The sequence below is a fragment of the Cheilinus undulatus genome, linkage group 17 (genome assembly GCF_018320785.1).
Source record: "Cheilinus undulatus linkage group 17, ASM1832078v1, whole genome shotgun sequence".
In the NCBI taxonomy this organism is placed as follows: Eukaryota; Metazoa; Chordata; class Actinopteri; order Labriformes; family Labridae; genus Cheilinus; species Cheilinus undulatus.
Genome location: NC_054881.1, coordinates 15,504,350 through 15,522,907, shown reverse-complemented (window position 1 = coordinate 15,522,907; position 18,558 = coordinate 15,504,350). Strand labels below are relative to the sequence as shown.

General features: G+C 39.4%; 1 protein-coding gene across 10 annotated transcripts in view; it reads right to left on the bottom strand.

Moving 5' to 3' along the window:
• Nucleotides 1–18,558, bottom strand: part of nedd4l (NEDD4 like E3 ubiquitin protein ligase) — a 94,633-nt gene that overhangs the window by 36,249 nt on the left and 39,826 nt on the right. For 5 of the 10 annotated variants that reach the window (XM_041811396.1, XM_041811398.1, XM_041811391.1 and 2 more), the window contains 8 exons: nt 13,120–13,155; nt 10,319–10,369; nt 5,065–5,126; nt 4,639–4,741; nt 3,565–3,719; nt 1,079–1,214; nt 795–983; nt 606–683 (listed from right to left, as the gene is read on the bottom strand). In XM_041811396.1, coding sequence (XP_041667330.1) covers nt 606–683; nt 795–983; nt 1,079–1,214; nt 3,565–3,719; nt 4,639–4,741; nt 5,065–5,126; nt 10,319–10,369; nt 13,120–13,155 — 810 coding nt within the window. The remainder of the gene's footprint in view (nt 1–605; nt 684–794; nt 984–1,078; nt 1,215–3,564; nt 3,720–4,638; nt 4,742–5,064; nt 5,127–10,318; nt 10,370–13,119; nt 13,156–18,558) is intronic. The other 5 variants (XM_041811399.1, XM_041811400.1, XM_041811401.1 and 2 more) reach the window with 1 other exon arrangement.

Genomic DNA, 18,558 nt, shown 5'->3' with positions numbered 1-18,558 from the left:
GCTCGACAATTTCACCCTCTCTGCTGTGACTCAGCGCTGTGACAAACATCTGACTCAGATCTTGTGACAGTGTCTTGAGCTGAATCTCCACCGATGCTCTGACTCAGTGCTCACTGGGGAACGTTTGATCTGATGCGGTGCTGCCCTCAATCCCACTTGCCAAAGATTTTTTTTACTGGAAGGGTCATTCTGCTGGCACACTGCCTTGAGGCTTACATTTCTACAGTACATCAGACAAAGCTGCCAGTGAATCACAAAGAGAGGGGAGTAGTAGTGAGGAATGAGGAGGATGTGCAGTAATCCTACAGAGTCAGGAACAAACTGTGAAACTGAAGAAAGAGCAGGAAGGAAAGGTGAACAGGAAGCTACACCTGAAAGTGGAAATGTTAAATCTAAGGAGGAGCAGAGAGGTGATTTGATGAGCAGCGCACTTACGGGACTGATACATGCGAACAGAGAAGACGTAAATGAGACATCAGAGCCTGGCTGCTTTAGAAAATCAAAACACAAAGAAAAGGATGTGCACGGTGCCGGTATGGATGGGGAGGAAGTGAAAGAGGAGAGAGAATAAGACTGAGGAAATATGGGATTAAAGGAATATGTACCATAAGAGGAGGAGCCTGGGCCTGATCACTGACACCATCCGTCATACTTGAGGATCGGAGTCTGTTTGACAGCTGGGTCTGTTGAGTAAAAGCAAAAAGAACTTAATTGCCACTCTGCATGTGCTTTCTTTGACACCATTATGTCATTTATGTTTCCACTACTTAAATATTTCAGCCTTCAGGTCTCACCAGAGCAGAGCTGGGGCCTGCCACTTCGCCATTGGTTTCTGGAGTGAGCGACAGCCTCAAATTTAAGTCTTCAGAGAACTCCTGGGTGGTGGGTGTCGCCAGGTGCTGCGGCGTTAACATGGAGGAGGGGCCAGGTAGAGACTGGGCCATGCTGTCGTTAGGATCCTCTTCTGTGATGAGCTCCCAGGACTACAAAACCATGAAAAATATTACTTCATCTCTTTAAACAGCTGTGGCTCAGTATCTACATGCTTCATATGTGTTTATATGTTCTTCTCTCTCACGTTGTCCAGGTCTCTGGGCTCCAGGTGCTCGTTCTCAAGGTCCTCACTGATGTGGCGTCGTGAACGGAAGACACGGTGGGCTTCCTGATGGATCTGTCGCTGCTGATTGTCACTCTCAGTCTCTGAAATCACATCCCTGAGGGAGAAGAGTGAATATAAATGGGGGATTAAGTAAACCACAAAATGATTAAACACTCCTCCTGAATATTAAATGTATGTGGGATTTCTACTACATAAACAAAAATGATAATGTTAAATTCTCAAGTAAGAAAATACAGGTTAAATCGCTACAAACTTTAACTATTTTTTTTTTAAGCATGTCATTTTTAGTTGTGTAGGCTACAAAAAAAGCAACTAGCCATGACTACCAGTGACTAAAAATCATTCTACAAACCAATTTGAAAAAACTAACAAACAAAAAAACAGCATTATTTCCTAAATAGATGCTAAAGTTCAGCTCTACAGATTTCAGAATGAAGAATGAAAAGAAAAGACACCTAAAATGCCACATTATGGGAGTTATTTTTATGTTCTTCTGTACTGCTGTATGGCATCTTTTACATTTTCGTTTGAAATTTACTTTCATAGCCTGGCTTTTATGTGACATTGTCTTCTTTTGGATTTTTTTGTTTAACTATGATCCCATCTTAAGTGATCCCATCTTAAGTCTAACTCTTCTTCTAATTGCTCTATTTCCAAAATAATGCAAGTAAAGTACCTCAATCTGTTTCATGTTTGTTTTTGCTTTTCCTTCATTTACTTGCTCATATCTCTTATTATTCCATCTTTCACTTCAGAGACCCTCTTTTTTCCCCCTTATCCCTTATTTATAGCTTTTCACCTCTTTTTATTGAATACCCCTGTATCGTTTTGATTTTATTTAATTGTTTTTATTTTTGTATTGCTTTTATCTCTTTTAATTTCTTTTCATCATTGTTTCCGCACTTGATTTTAATTATTTGACCTCTTTTATTGCTTGTATCTTTTAATCCAATCTCTTGATATTGCTCTGATCTTTTTCATTGCTTTAATTCAAACTTAATTGCTTATCTTGGATTAAAACTTTTATTTTTTTAGATGTTATGTCTCTTTTTATTGCTTTGGGCTTCTTAATTAATCCCTTAAATCACCCTCCCCAGTCCTTTTGTTTTCAACTTATGTGTTTCGTTTCTTCTGATGTTGAGGTAACTATTTTGTTTTGTGTGTGTCTAGGTGTGTGTGTTTGGGTCTTTAAGCTCCGTCATCTGTGTGTGTTTGCATAGTGATGCATCAACTGCTAAATTAGGGCTAACACTGATGATTTAAATAACAATTTAGACATGCTGATGCTGGTGTTTTTCATCACTTCTTTAGCTGCAACACTACCACTATGCCAACATTTTCTCTTGTGTTTGACCATGAAAACAGATTAGAGTTTGTCTAATAGGTGACTTCTTTTACCCCGTAAAAAAAATCTCCTTTTTTGACTCAGCAGTTAGGTAGAATACATCCCAGCGTTAAACTGATTGGACACCACAGATAAACCTTGGCTACTAATGCCACATTAATAACCAATGGCCAGTGTTTATCCACAGGGTCGATGTCAGCAGATCAGCAAATGCTGGTGTTAGACCATCGCATCGAACGTTCATACTTTTGCTGTATATGGAATCACTTAAATTCCTTGTTGGTTCGGCATGAAAATTGCTCTACTTTTCAATTAAACTAATTTTTTCATAATGATTAGTAAAATTTAAGATGGCAAAGCAGATGGCCCAGTTCCTTCACTGTCAGGCAAGAGAACAGACCTGACCAATCAGCACTACTTGGGGAGAATAAGGCTGTAGCTGCAGGCCAGATTTAGTTGTACTGGAAGTCGATGGCAAAGGCTGCTGCTGCTGTAGTTAAGCTCAGATGAAGCTATACTACAGCAGCACTTTTGTCAAAACTGGATCAAATTTCTTCATCAATTAAAGACCAAAGTACAGCACTGAAAGCGTTCACAATGAAAAAGATGTTTCAGCTCTTCTGACAACCTGCTTTGGCATGAGTTTGTGATAGAAATGGTAGGGCTGTAAAGCTGTAGAGTGAGCTAGTATATAGTATACAATGGCTGCCGCTGGAGGAGTGATTATCTTGGATGTAGCTGTAGTATAGTTTGTCAGAAATGGGCCACATTTTTTTTATAAAACAAGAGCAAAGAGCCGCACTGAAAGCTTCTCTTGGCAGAGATGTTTTTGCATTCTCTCAACCGGCCTCGTCATTAGTTTTATCCACTGACAGCACCTGCCTGTCAAGCTCAGGTAACTACTGGAGCTGCATATGCCTTTGACCTCATTTTGAATGTGACAGACTGAACTTTCATCCAATCACCTTCTGAGAATTCTGAGAAAAGTCCTGCCCTTTCCAAATGCTTTGATTGATTGATGTCATGGATATATGAAACAGTATCAAGTTGTGTAAAGATGCATGTCTAAACAAAGAATACGAGAAAAAAACAGGTGTACATGTTGGAGGGTCGTTTCCACTGCGTGGACCGGTTGTTGTGGTTGACGTAGTAGGTGCGTCCCAGGTTGTCCACCTTCTCCTCCCAGCCTGGTGGCAACGGCGGTAACAACTGCTGTGGTCGCTGTGAGCCTGAGTCTGCGGACTCATCCCATCCCTGCGAGAGATACAGTTCAGATTTTTACCAGAGGGTAGCACGAATAACTCATTGGTAGCTCTGGCCAAAGATCCTGTGGTCATAGATATCCCAGAGAGCTGACAGCTTGTCAGACACACACGGACATTTGCAAACACGGGGGATTCAAACATGGCAACGCATTTAATATATGGATTTACTTGTGGCAGGTTACTTTTCAGAGAGCTGTGTTGTGGTTTGTTTATGTTAACACTGACTGAAGTTTATTTTTGTCTGACAAGCTCCTGGCAGGTTTGGATGTCTTCAGCCAAAAGATCCAAGACTGAGCTAATGCGCATCAATATCACTTCTAGGTCTGACAAATTAAAGCTGTCTTTCCTTGACATTTTGGCATGAAAGCAACCATGAAGTGAGTGTAATAAAATGATTGCAAAGGTTAGCATAGACTGGCAAAAAAACATATCTAGACAGTCAAAATGAGTGATATTTTACAGTGAGAGCACGTAGAGCTGCAGTGAAGTTCTCATAATGTTAAATGTTAACGTTATCAGTGGAGACTTTCAAAATTTATAGCGTCTTTCTTGAACTCGGCAAGAAAACCACACGTAAAAACACAAACAAAGAGAGAAGCTATTATTTCTCCAAATAACGGGCAGGATTGTAAATGGTTTTTCCATACGCCGACCTGGAAAAGACTCACCAGATTCTTAGAAAAGAGAAAAATAAAAGCCCTCTCCTTCATCTTAGCACAAACCACTCGTATTTCTATTAGACCAAACTGGGAAACTGACTTTCATTTTTATGCTTAGATATGTGTTTTCTTTGTGTGGAAGGAAGTAATAAAAAGGTTCTGGTTAAGCTTTAGATTATTATGATTGAGATGGTGAAAAGGATGGCGTAGTCAGCAATTTAAAACCAGCTCAGACTGCCAAGACCTTACCTCAGCCTCCTCCCTCATGTCTCCAGTCTCCTCCTCGTGTCCTCCTTGTTTGGGCAGATAGGCCATCTTCAGACGCAGGTAGCCTTTCACCCGGGACTTGTGACTAGAGGGATGACATCAGCAAAAATTGATCCCTCTTAAAAACAGCACAAAAAACCAGGTGGCTTCAGCATCAGAGCCCCAAGTAATGCTTAGACATGCAGGGGAGTTTCCAAACTGGCTACTAGGCCAGATGGTTTTTCACCTTCAGCATTCAGCTGACCGTTGCATGAACTTAAAGCTCTGTGGAGGTATGGCATCACTCTGCATAGTAGTTAAACAATAATTATGTCACTGTAGGCTGAATGATATGTCAGGTTTATTCCAATCACTAAAAGACTGATATCCAGTTTCACCTCAGGTCTGTTACAGCCAATAGAGACTGACCTTCGAGGCCGCAGGAGGAAGTCTTTAAACGTGTAGGGACGCTCCATAGCCGGGTCCTCTGTCTGCAAATTAAGAGCAGGCATTTGTTGACACAAATCAATTAAACACACTAAACATAAATACACATGTTAAAGAGGATCATAGTAACCGAGTCATGAGTTAAAAGCATGGCTGAAACAGTGTGCACAGCATTGCAGGATCATTATGCAACATCCAGCTTCTCCTGTTACATATTGAACAGCAGGAAGGTCTTTTGAAATTCACTGCAATCTCCCACAGCTCTTTGACAGGGTCGAACCAGTCTACACAGGCTGCTCACTGCATACTGTTCTGGAAAAAAAATCACTGAAGCTGACAGTCGGTTTACAAATCAGAAGTAAAAAAATTTCCCTAAAATTATATACTAGTCATGGTGTGATGAGGCAGAGGGGAATAACCCCCCCCTAAAGATATCTACATTAAAAATGTATGTCAGTTTTCCCAGTAAATATTTAATCTAAATAAAAGTGTTTCACAAAATGCAGACTGTCATATCTGTAACTAATGCAAAACAGGGCTGCGGATATGAGCTGGCACAACATTTTCCTGCTGTCTGGTCCATTAAACTGTGTCTGGAAACAATATGAACAGAAGGAATTAGATTTGTGGGCTGCTGTTTGTTAACAGCACATTCAGGGTCGGCACTCCCATTTCAGCTTATATTGTAAATAGCAGGTCTGCTCGATTTTAACAGACATGATAGTCATGATTATTTTTATCAATATTTAGATCACTGATATTTATCATGATTATATATCAATTTCAGAGACAATGCTTTCTTATCCTGCAAAAGTATTCTTCCTGCAACTCAATTATTTCAGGCTGGACTGGGACAAAAATAACATCTGCTCTGGCATTTTACCACCCACCAGCCACTGAAAATTAACCAAATATGACCCAGCAAAAACCCCCAAATACAACCATTGTTCACAATATCCATACTTAAGCAAAAATGACTGTCGTTATTATTGCAGAGTGTGTCTCATTAAATTCAACTTACTATTCTAGCTTAAAAGGGCAGTTTTTACGAAAGTTAGAAAGTATTGAAGTTCGCACACCCTAAAGCGGGTTGTCAAAGTGGAATTCTGTGGGAGTTGTATTATTAAGATGGCATTATAAAATGTGCTGCTGATGAATTCTGGAACAATTCAGGTGTATCGTTTTTTTTTAACTAAAATATTAATACTTGGCACCAACATTTCAATACTTGTATCGACACAACATTATGATCCAGTCCGACAAAAATCAACTCAAACCCACACTATATGGTCAAAAGCATTTGGTCGCCTGGGATGGAACAGGGACTGTTATGACACTGTATTCACATCATGTACTTTAATATTGAGTTGGTCCCCCTTTGCAGCTTTAACATCTTTCACTCTTCTTGAAATGCTTTCCACAAGATTTTGGAGTGTTTCGAGGGAGTTTGTGTCCATTTATTCTGTAGAGCATTGATGATGTTAGGCATTAATGCTGGACAAGAAGGTGCTCGATGGGATTGAGGTCAGGACTCTGTGTGGGCCAGTCAAGTTCTTCCACACTTAACTCATCAAACCATGTCTTTGTAGTCCTTTGTGCACAGGGGCAAAGTCATGTTGGAATAGAAAAGGGGACTTCCCAAAACTGTTGCCACAAAGTTAGAAGCATTTTCTATAATGTCTTGGTATGCTGAAAGATTCACTGGAGATAAGGGACCTAGACCAAACCCTGAAAACAGCCCCATGCCATTATCCCTTGTCCACCAAACTTCACAGCTAATACAATGCAGTCAGGCAGGTAACGTTCTTCTGGCATTAGAGGCTTGCATGGAGCTGCCTGGCCATAGAAACCCATTCCACGAAGCTCCCACCGCAGTGGGAATCAGCAAATCCTTGGTGACTTTTTTTTTTTTTTTTTAAGATTTATTTTTGGCCTTTTTTGCCTTTATTAGATAGGACAGTGGATAGAGTCGGAAACAGGGAGGAGAGGGGGGAGAGACATGCAGGAAATAGTGCCACGGGCCGGATTCGAACCCGGGTCGCCTGCGTATATGGTGTGCGCCTTAACCACTCGACTACCGGCGCGCCAAATCCTTGGTGACTTTTGACCCTGCTCTGTGATTTTACGTGGTCTTCTGCTTCTTATCTGTTGTTCCTAAACGCTTCCACTTACAATAATATCACTTACAGATAGCTCTGGAATATCCAGCTGGGAAGAATTTTCAAGAACCATCTTATTGCAATGGTGGCATCCATCACAGTACACTTGAAGTCAGTGAGCTCAATAGAATGACCTGTTTTGTATCACAAATGTTTGCAAATGCTGACTGCATGGCTAGATGGTTGATTTTACAAACCTGTGACAACAGATCTGATTAAAACACCTGAATTAAATAATAAACAGGAGTGACCAAATACTTTTGTCCTTACAGTGTAGTTTTCTTTATAATCTGGTATGTTGCCCTCTATAAAGTTACCACAACATAAGCAATAAACCACACAACTATACAGCCATTGTAAATGGCTTATTTTGGAAGATATACAGTCGCTAGAAAAAGTATGTGAACCCTTTGAGAATTCTTGGATTTCTGCATAAATTGGTCATCAAATGTGTTCTGATCTTCATCAAAGTCACAACAATAGACAAACACAGTCTGCTTGAACTAATACCGCACAAAAAAATTATATGTTTTCATGTTTTTATTGAACAAACCATGTAAACATTCACAGTGCAGGGTGGAGAAAGTATGTGAACCCCTAGGCTAATGACTTCTCCAAGAGCTAATTGGAGCCAGGAGTCAGCCAACCCGGAGTCCAATCAATGTGATGAGATTGGATGTGTTGGTTAAAGCTGCCCTGCCCTATAAAAACACACACACCAGTTTTGAATTTGCTAGTCTCAAGAAGCATTGCCTGATGTGAACCATGCCTGGCACCTCAGAAGACCTATGATCAAGAATTGACTTGCATGAAGCTGGAAAGGGTTACAAAAGTATCTCTAAAAGCCTTGATGTTCATGTGTCCACGGTAAGACAGACTGTCTACAAATGGAGAAAGTTCAGCACTGCTTCTACTCTCCCTAGGCGTGGTCGTCCTGTGAAGATGACTGCGAGAGCAATGCGCAGAATTCTCAATGAGGTGAAGAAGAATTCTAGAGTGTCAGCTAAAGACCTACAGAAATCTCTGGCACATGCTAACATTTGTGTTGACAAATCTACAATTAAGTAAAACATTAAACAAGAATGGAGTTCATGGGAGGACACCACGGAGGAAGCCACTGCTGTCCAATAAAAACATTGCTGTACGTCTGAAGTTTGCCAAAGACCACCTGGATGTTCCACAGCACTACTGGCAAAATATTCTGTGGACAGATGAAACCAAAACTGAGTTGTTTGGAAGGAACACACAACATTATGTGTGGAGAAAAAAAAAGGCACAGCACACCAACATCAAAACCTCATCCCAACTGTGAAATATTGTGGAGGGGCCATCATGGTTTGGGGCTGCTTTGCTGCCTCAGGGCCTGGACGGATTACTGTCATTGACAGAAAAATGAATTCCCAAGTTTATCAAGACATTTTGCAGGAAAACTTAAGACCATCTGTTCGCCAACTGAAGCTCAACAGAGGATGGGTGATGCAACAGGACAACGACCCAAAGCATAGAAGTAAATCAACAACAAAATGGCTTCAATAGAAGAAAATACACCTTCTGGAGTGGCCCAGTCAGAGTCCAGACCAAAACCGGTTGAGATACTGTGGCATAACCTCAAGAGAGCGATTCACACCAGACATCCCAAGAACATTGCTGAACTGAAACAGTTTTGTAAAGAGGAATGGTCCAAAATTCCTCCTGACCATTGTGCAGATCTGATCTGCAACTACAGGAAACATTTGGTTGAGGTTATTGCTGCCAAAGGAGGGTCAACCAGTTATTAGCCTAGGGGTTCACATACTTTTTCCACCCTGCACTGTGAATGTTTACATGGTTTGTTCAATAAAAACATGAAAACATATAATTTTTTGTGCAGGATTAGTTTAAGCAGACTGTGTTTGTCTATTGTTGTGACTTTGATGAAGATCAGAACACATCTGATGACCAATTTATGCAGAAATCCAAGAAATCTCAAAGGGTTCACATAATTTTTCTAGCGACTGTATTCTGCCTCTTATATGACCAGTCATTCAGGTTCCAGTGGTGACCTGAGGGAATTTTGTGCGTCTTTACACTGTGTTGTCAAATATGTTCCTCCTTTTGCCTTGTGTGAGCTTTCACAAGGAAAAAACTTAAAATGAGTCACTGATGTCGGACTGGAATTGTATAAGTTGAGTTCCTAGGAAAAGCTGGAATAGAAATGAAGATGATGACTCAAGTAATGTCCAGTAACTATGAATAAGACTGCATTTCCCACAAAATTTAGTCAGGCATAAAACCAATAAATCCAAACCAAACCCACATAAAATGTGGATCCCATCATCTACACGAGCTCTGCAGCTCATTCATGCCAGCTCAATTTGTTCAACGGCTAAATTTAATTCACTGCAGCATTTACTGCATCAGGACCACTGGCCTCGTCTCTCAACATGACTCAGCTGTGGGGTTTTATCTGCTGCAAAACTTCTGGAGCTATGGGAGCCAAAAAGGACATTAATAATTAACCTCGACACCTTTTCCTGATGTGCTTTTTAGGTTTACAACTTGGACAGCACTTCAGAGAGGCACATCCAGTCTGACAGCTCTCCTCTGAACAGAGGTAGTTCTGCTTTAGAGGGGGGATTTATGTCTATTTGTTTTAGTTAAAGGCCTTGTTTACCTACATAAACCCTAAACCGTAAAAACAGCCAAGGAGATCACGAACCGGTTCCCTGTGTTTTTGTTTAGAAAACTTGATATTTCCCAGGGGCTCAGTGTTTCCAAGCAAATACAGGAGAGTGTGAATTTGACGAGTGAAGCTTTTCCATTGGTTCTAAGGGCCGCACGCCCTCAGGGTAGTCACCCTTGTTTACATCTCCTGTTTCTCCCAGGGAGTGTGCAGTTTGATCACAACAACATGCTACTAGTGCGGCTAGCTACCTACTTTCTCACACTTGGGAAAGACTGACTCCCTGCCTGACTTTCACAGAGGTTAATCAGGCAGAGCGGAGAAGATAAGAAACAGCTGAGTATTCAAAACAGTGTTACAACAGACCGTCTGGCCACACACACTCACACCACACACACAGATGCAAATAACTCACCGGCAAATGGCTGAGCGGAACGTCAACCTGGCCCAGGAAATCATCTCTGGTCTGGGAGAGAGAAAAACAAGGTCACCTTCAGGAGCTTAATTTTAGAAGCAACAGCTTTTTCAGTGCGTCTGGAGGGAAAACCCAAATTTCCATCAGGGGAAGAGAGGGGAGAAAAACACAATGTGAATTACCCAAAGCACCACAAAGTCCAGCCGTGTTTGTGCTTATTTAACAGACGGAGTGAATGTGACAAAGATTCTTATTTCATGGACAGGCCAATCCAGAAATAACCTCAGACTTTTTAATGAACATGTGATGATGCAACAATTTCAGATTTTTGATAAGCGAGAAAAGCTTTTACCCTCTCTTCCAATCAGTACATGGTTCCAAGACGAACATTTTTGATGCTCTGATATTTTTTACAACCATAATTCAAACCAAAATACAATCTCCATAATTTTAATGATCATTGGCATCAAAAAGTACCTAAGGCTTTCAAAAACCTCATATTTGAAATACTATCTTTAACTAAAAGCTATGCCATGAGTCAAAGAAAGAACACTACTAGAAATTGCGCATATAGGTTGGTAAGATTTTGGTAGTGCAGTGATTCCCAAGCTATGGGAACACTGAGTGGAAAGGAATTTTAAATTATTTAAAACAATTTTTTTTTGCTTCCAGAGTTTTAAAGCTGTGCACATCGTGATACACTTTAACAACAAGATAGTTGGGGTTCCCAGTCACTGACACCACTATTTTGGGGGTTCCAGGCTAAAAGGTTTGGGAGGACCTGCAGTAATGTATGCCAATTAGGGAAGCATGATATTGTTTGTTTTTTTTTTTTTACAGTGTCCTATTTGCTGATATGTACACATTTATTTAGCCGGTACCAATACCGTGACATAAATCTAGTTCAGACCTAAAACTTCAGTCCTTAAAAAAAAAAAACTTGGAATTTCAAGGATGAAGCCTTGAGCTGACATAGGTCTGTTGGTCCAGCCCAACACTTTGTGAATATGGCCAAAATTAAAAGCCAGTATAGGCTGACATTGGCCTATATACACAGCTGACATAGACCAATATTAACAGTCTTTACAGGCCATTTTTTACAGCTGATAGGGGGTGAGATGATATAACCAATATTTACAGCCGGTCCAGGCCAATATAGGCCAATAATTACAAATAATATGGGTCAATATTGAAAGCTGGTATGAGCCGCTATGAAAACATGATATAGATCAACAGGGTAACAGCCATTATAAGCAAATATTTAAAGCTCATAGAGGCCAATATCAAAGGATGATATAGAACAATATTTACATCAAGTATTGCTGATAATTACAGCCAGTACAGGCTGATATTTGGAAGTGATATAGGCTGTTATTTATATCTGATATTTACAGGTTACATAGGGCGATATTAAAAGCTGATATAGGCCAATTTTACAGCAAATACAGGCTTGTATTTGGAAGTGATATAGGCTGATATTTATATCTGATATTTACAGGTTATATAGGGCAATGTTTAAAGCTATATAAGCCAATATTTGAAGCTGATATAAGCTGATATTTACAGGGTACATAGGGTGATATTTAAAGCTGATACAGGTTGATATGTACAGTCAATTGTACATATCATTACAGTCAATACAGGCCAATATTTATAGCAAATAAATACTGATACTTAGAAATGATCTAGGCCAATATTTAGCTGATATCTGCAAATATTTCAGTTGATATAGGCTGATTTTTAAAGCGGATACAGACTAATATTTACAATTCACAAGCCAATATCAACAGCAGATATGGGCTCATATTGACAGCTGATATGTCAGTCGTATAGGCAGAAATTTTCATGTCTGCCAATACTTATTACTGACTTTTAAGGAGTATCAGTCTGTACCAATATCCTACCACTTATATATATAACCTTGATATTTCAAACCTCTTTTAGCTCATGCCTGTTCCAATAAATACCAGTATGTTTGCACCTTTTGTAGTTGTAAAGAACACCAAGACTCTACTGTACAGCACTGACCTCTTAACTCCTGTGACAGTCGATTTTATTTTGAAATAGACATGACTCAAGACTTATGTCATTTCATTCCTTGATAAATAATAGATGGAAACTTTTTCAAGGATAGACATTCAGTAATAAAAAATAAATACTTTCTTTGGCAAAAAACAGCTTTCTGCTGTTCTGCTGATGTGCACAGCTGATATATAAGCTGGAAATACTGTTTGGAATTCCAATATCTGCAAAGTTATATAATGAACTTTTTTAGCTATTATCTGATGATTCAGATAACATGATGATAAACCCTACTGCCCATGTATTTGTGCAATTAAGAGAATACATTATTGATCACTAAAAACTAAACACAAAAACACCCAATGCCGGGTGCCTAGGATTTCTTCTTTTGTTGCCGTATGATACCAAAATTGTTGGCTTTTTTTATTGTATCGTATTAAATCTTAAATTCTCACATTGTGACCATCCTAGTCCAAGCAGAAGATTCGGTCAGGAGTTTTATTTCTGAACAGGCCTGTGGTTTCATTTCATAGGAGAAGAACCCGTCAACCCAGCAAGGAAAAATAACATCAGCCGCCACCATATTGAAGCCAAGTCAGCCACACAGAAGGAGAGAAGGACAGGGGAGAACCAGGGAACATTTGTGTTTTTAGATTTAAGAGGCCCGGAGATTTGTCCATCCTTGTCATAATTAATGAAGTCTGAGAGGAAAAAAGGGGGAGAGTGAAAATGATGGTGGATCGGGCACAGCAGCAGCCCACACTTGGAGCAGTGATTACCTGTGCCAGATGGAAAAGGCCATTCTTGGAAGCAGCCTGTGTGTGGGATACAACTGATTTAGACAGCGGGCAATTACTAACAATGATGCTTGTCTGTAGACATTGGTTTTACAGGAAGAGGCTGCGCTGAAACAATGCATGACATTCAGGGTTTCCATGTTTGAGTTACAGTCCACAGGAGGATTGTGGAAGACTTGATTACAAGTAGGTCAACAATACTAAACGACATTACTTTTTTTTCCCACTGAAGACAAAAAGGGGTGTGTTTAAAAGACTGATCAGTCATTCTTCAAGCTTTAATGTCCTGCAGATGGAATCTCCATTGTTGTGGCATCTGCAAAAGTTGCTTCACTGCTGTACAAAAGGATCACACTCCAAAACAGATCAGCAGCAAGCTATGAAAACAAATTTAGATTGAGGTTGAAGCATGAAGAACATTTTGCACGACAGTTTTAACGATGAAATTCTATATTTGTGGTCCTGTACCTCTTGAGTTCTTAGTGCTTGCAGAGTTGTAAATTAAGCTGATCAGAATAAACAAGAGAAAGCACACTGTTTTTCACAGAATCAGGGAAAGCTACAGGGCTACAAGTGACCTGAAATTCAACAGTGAAATGTTACAGTGAAACAGGGAGTAATCAATCCACATATAAAGACACTAAAATAAGTGTTACACATTCTCTCTCTCATCCACAAACACAGACATACTTCACACACAAAAAGATGGAAGGTCTTTGTCTCTACAAAGCTGCAGATATCACTAAGCTTTTCAGACTTTGTTGTTTCAATACAAAATATTTTTAAAAGGGTACAATTTCCTTGATTTTCATAATGAACCGTGTCAAAAAACTTTAAAGTATTCAAAACTTTAACCATATCTTCAACTGTAATCTAAGGAGAGAGAGAAAGCATTGGAACTGTAACTGATATTGATGTAAAACACCCCAAGGAGCATTTTGCACTTAATTTGGTAATTAGTAACAGATCAGTAACATGACTTGGTATAAAAGAAGCCCTTTAGAGAGGCTTTCAGAAGCAAAGATGGGCTGTGGTTCACCTCTCTGCAAAAAAATTTGTCTAAAGATTGTGGAAAAATTTCAGGAAAATGTTCCTCAACCTCAAATGGCAAAGATTTTAAAATCCCACCATCTACAGAACATAATATCATCAAAAGATTCAGAGAATCTGGAGAAATCTCCATGCGCACAGGACAAGGCAGAAGATCGGACGCTCATGATCTTTAGTACTCGGATGGCACTGCATTAAAAACAGGCATGACTGTACTGGAAACCACTGCATGGGCTGAAGAACACAAATCCTTGTTTGTCAACATAGTTCTTTTCAGGGCCGTGGCTGATCTAAAATGGACTGAGGCAAAATGGAAAACTGTTCTGTGGACAAATGAATCAAAATTTGAAATTCTTTTGGAAACCACAGATGCTGGGTGCTTCGGGTTGAAGAGAATATGGACCATCCAGCTTGTTATCACTGCACAGATCAAAAGTCTGCATCTCTGATGGTATTGGTTGCATTAGTGCCTATGGTGTGGTGTGGGCAGATTACACAACGTGGAAGGGCTCTATCAATGCTAAAGAGTATATAGAGGTTTTAGCGCAACATATGCTCCAACCAGATACTGTCTGCATAATTCAGCAAGACAACACTAAACCACATACCCCATCCATCCCAACAGCATGGCTTCACAGCAGTAAAGTCCAGGTGCTGAACTGGCCTGGCTGCAGTCCAGACCTTTTCACCAATAGAAAACGGTTGGCTCACCATAAAATGAAAATTCCGGCAAGGAGACCCAGGACTGTTAAGCAGCTAGAATCCTACATCAGACAAGAATTGGACAACATTCCTTTCCCAAAACTCCAGCAACTGGTCTCCTCACTTCCTAGATGTGTACAGACTGTTGTTAAAATAAGAGGGGAAGCTTCACATTTTCTATTGTGAATAAAGTATGGGTTTGTATTCTGTTTGTCTCACATTTTACACAGCGACCCAACTTTTTTGGAACTGAGGTTGTAAAATCCTGGTATTGTGAAAATTCTGGTCTTTCATGTAAGTTACAGCACCAACTGTTTTTATTGTCTGAACAAACTAGAAAACGTCTTGCTTGCAGACTTTCCAACACTTGAGACACATTAGATGAACTAGAAGCAGCAAAAACAACCTGATAGTCATTTGTATGGCTGGATCTTTTGTGTTGATCTGGGGACATTTCTGAATCATTTGTAAACAAACTCCAGCAGTACATCTCAACCAAGCCTTTCAGCACTTGTGAGTCACCGTTATCACCAAGTTTGAACCTTAAAAATCTCCTCATGGCACTTCAGCATGTGACCTTTGAAACAGTCAGTGCCAATAACAGAGTGACACATGTACTCATGGGACACATGGCTACCTTTTTTTCAGTCCTCAACAATAACAAGCATTTTAAGCTGTAGGTATGTGTGTGCGGAGGGATATAATTGCAGAGTCATCAAAGGGTCACAGTTGAGCCTGCAGCTGCCTCTCAGGGCCAGGTTACACTCAAAGAGGGAGGGTGTTACTAACAGCCAGGAGAATGAGAGCTGTAGAAACAGATGAAGGATTGTAATGCTCACAAAGAATTGATTTACCCAAATTGCAAAGATGTGTACAAAAACTACCCTCGCCTTGAGTTATTTAGAGAAAGTTTGGGGTTTTATATATCCATCCTTCTGCTGCACATCTGATCCAAAAGATTGTGCTTTAAAGTTTAAAAAGTTAAACAAAACCAAACTTAGACTAGCTCTTTATCAAGATGCCGTGTCTATCGTCAGTGTTCCTCACATGTTGGCCTGAATTAAGCTGGCAATGTAGCAACATATACGAGATAATACTCAGTATGTTTACATGTATAGTTAAAGCAAGCTAGACAGTTACACAGAGCTGTGCAAAAGTATTTGCCCCCTTCGTGATCTCTTAATTTTTGCATATTTGTCACACTTCAGTTGATCAAATTGTCAAACAAATTTAAATATTAGACAAAGATAATTCCTGGGAAGGTTCACCACTGTTGTAAGTTTTCTCTATTTGTGGATAATGGCTCTCACCTTGTTCACTGGGGTCTCAAAGCCTTAGAATTGGCTTTGTCTAATATCATGTTTGAAGATCCGAAACATTTAAGTGTAAAAAACAGGCAAAAAATAAGAAATCATGGAGGGAGGAATTGATTTATTGTCAGAGTTATGTCAGTTTCTACTAAAGTAAGTGATATACTCACATTCAACAAGCTACTATAGGTCAGCAGTACTTAACCTGTGGCTGCAGAGCCATGTGCAGCTCTTCTGTGACAAGCTGTGACTCCTTAAAGTCTAAAAACCTTTAAAAAAATATAACTATACAAATATGACATAAATATAACTTGAGCATGGCCAGGACAAAAAAGTTGAATGAATGAATGTATATAAGAATCAAAAGGGAAGCGTTGCTGGTAGAAATGCTTAATTGCAAGTCACGTCAATCAGTCTGTTTCCCACATATAGACAATACCCAAGCAGGCGGCCCAAGTATAATTGTCAACCTTCTTTTATACCATAATTAGCAACGCATGTGGGTATGAGAGGGACGGAGCAAAAAGGAGAGAAAGAGAAAAGTCAGCTGGTGCATCTTAGCGATGTCTAACGTTAAAACTGAAACTCCTTATCCCTTTTTTTCAACATTTCTCTGCAGCTGATTGCTGCTAATGCTGTCCTAAACTAGTACTTTAAGATGACTGTCGAGCCTCCACACATGTGGATCACCTGATGAGACAAAGGACTATTGGGCAAATAAAATGTCAAACATGTGATCTTTTTTGAGTGTCGTTAATGAACTGCTAACCAATTTTACAAAAAGATTAGGACCAGAAAAAAAAAAAGCTATGGAAAGAGGTGACAAATGGTGTGATTGTGGCTCTTGCAAAAATATTTTTTTGAATAGGGCACGGCTTGGTGTCACTGCAATAGGACCTTCTCTCAATTGACCTATTATGAAAAAAAACTGACAAACCTCTAAGTAGGCAAACTAGTTGTATGTTTAACAATTGGAACATGAACAATTTTAAAACTTTGTACATTTTGTATGTGCTCTATGCTTTAGTTTTGGTGCTAATGAGATGTATGTAATCCTTCTTCTCTTGGTTATATCAAAAAGCAGCAGACAACACTGATGGTCTTTCGAGTCAAAGCAGCGAGCAGGCCCTAATGTTCAAAGTTTTCCCTATTTGTGGATAAGGGCTCTCAACATGGTTAACTGGTCCCAAAGCCTTAAAAACGGCTCTGTAACCCTTTCCAGACTGATAGAAGATAATGACTTTGTTTCTCATCTGTTTGTTTCTCATTACTTAAGATCGTGCTATGATATGTTGCCTTTGAGATCTTTTCGCCTGTCATCAGACAGGTTCTAATTCAGTGATTTCTTGATTCAACAGGTCAGGCAGTAGTCAGACCTGGGTGTGGCTTGGGAAATTTGACTCAGCTTTCCAAAAAAATTTGGTTAATCATAGTTAATTCATGATTTAACAAGGGTGAAATTACTTTTCCATAATGGGCCAGATAGGTTATATCTGCCCCCTTTTTGTGTTCTTTTTTTCAGATCATCACACAAAGTTTAATATCCAACAAAGATATGCAGAGAAAAATGATTATTTATTTTATTAAGTGAAAGAAGCCATCCAAAACTACCTGGCCTCACTGTTCCAAGTTTTCTCCTTTTGTGGATAATGGCTCTCACTGTGGTTCACTAGGTGTGGCTCGTGGAATTGAACTCACCTTTTCAAAAGATGTGGTTAATCACAATTAACTCGGGATTTAACAAAGGTGAAATTATTTTCACTTGGGGTGAGGCAGGTTTGGATGGCTTTTTTCCCTTAGTACAAGAAATAATTATTAAAAAAATTTATTTTGTATTCAGTTAAGTTATCTTTGTCTTGATATTAAAATTTTGTTTGATGATTTGAAACATTGAAGAGTGAAAAGATATGCAAAAAAAGACTATTTTGCAGCACTTTATAATGAGGTATATGCTTGGGTAAATCAATCACTAACTACATTATTAAAGTGTGCTATTCCAGCTCCTAGAAATTCATCATTGTGCCATTTAAGTAGCACTAGTATGTTATGCATTTAAAAGTCCAGTTTCAGTCACACTCAGATAATAATTCTACTTACTCCAGCATCATGTAAATGTAACGACAGACTTTCTCTCTGTTTTCTGCAGAGCATTTGACTATCAGTCAACCTTTCTCCACAGGTAGGTGAGGATAAGCAGGAGAAGATAGCCCAGTTATAAAAAGGTGGATGGCATCCCTTTCTTGATTGATTTCTTTATATAATAAAAATATACCACAGGTAATAAAAACCCTCTGACGCTGCTATCTGGTTTACAAGAATGTGAATCTTGACCTTTGAAAACTGAAATTGAATCATTTCA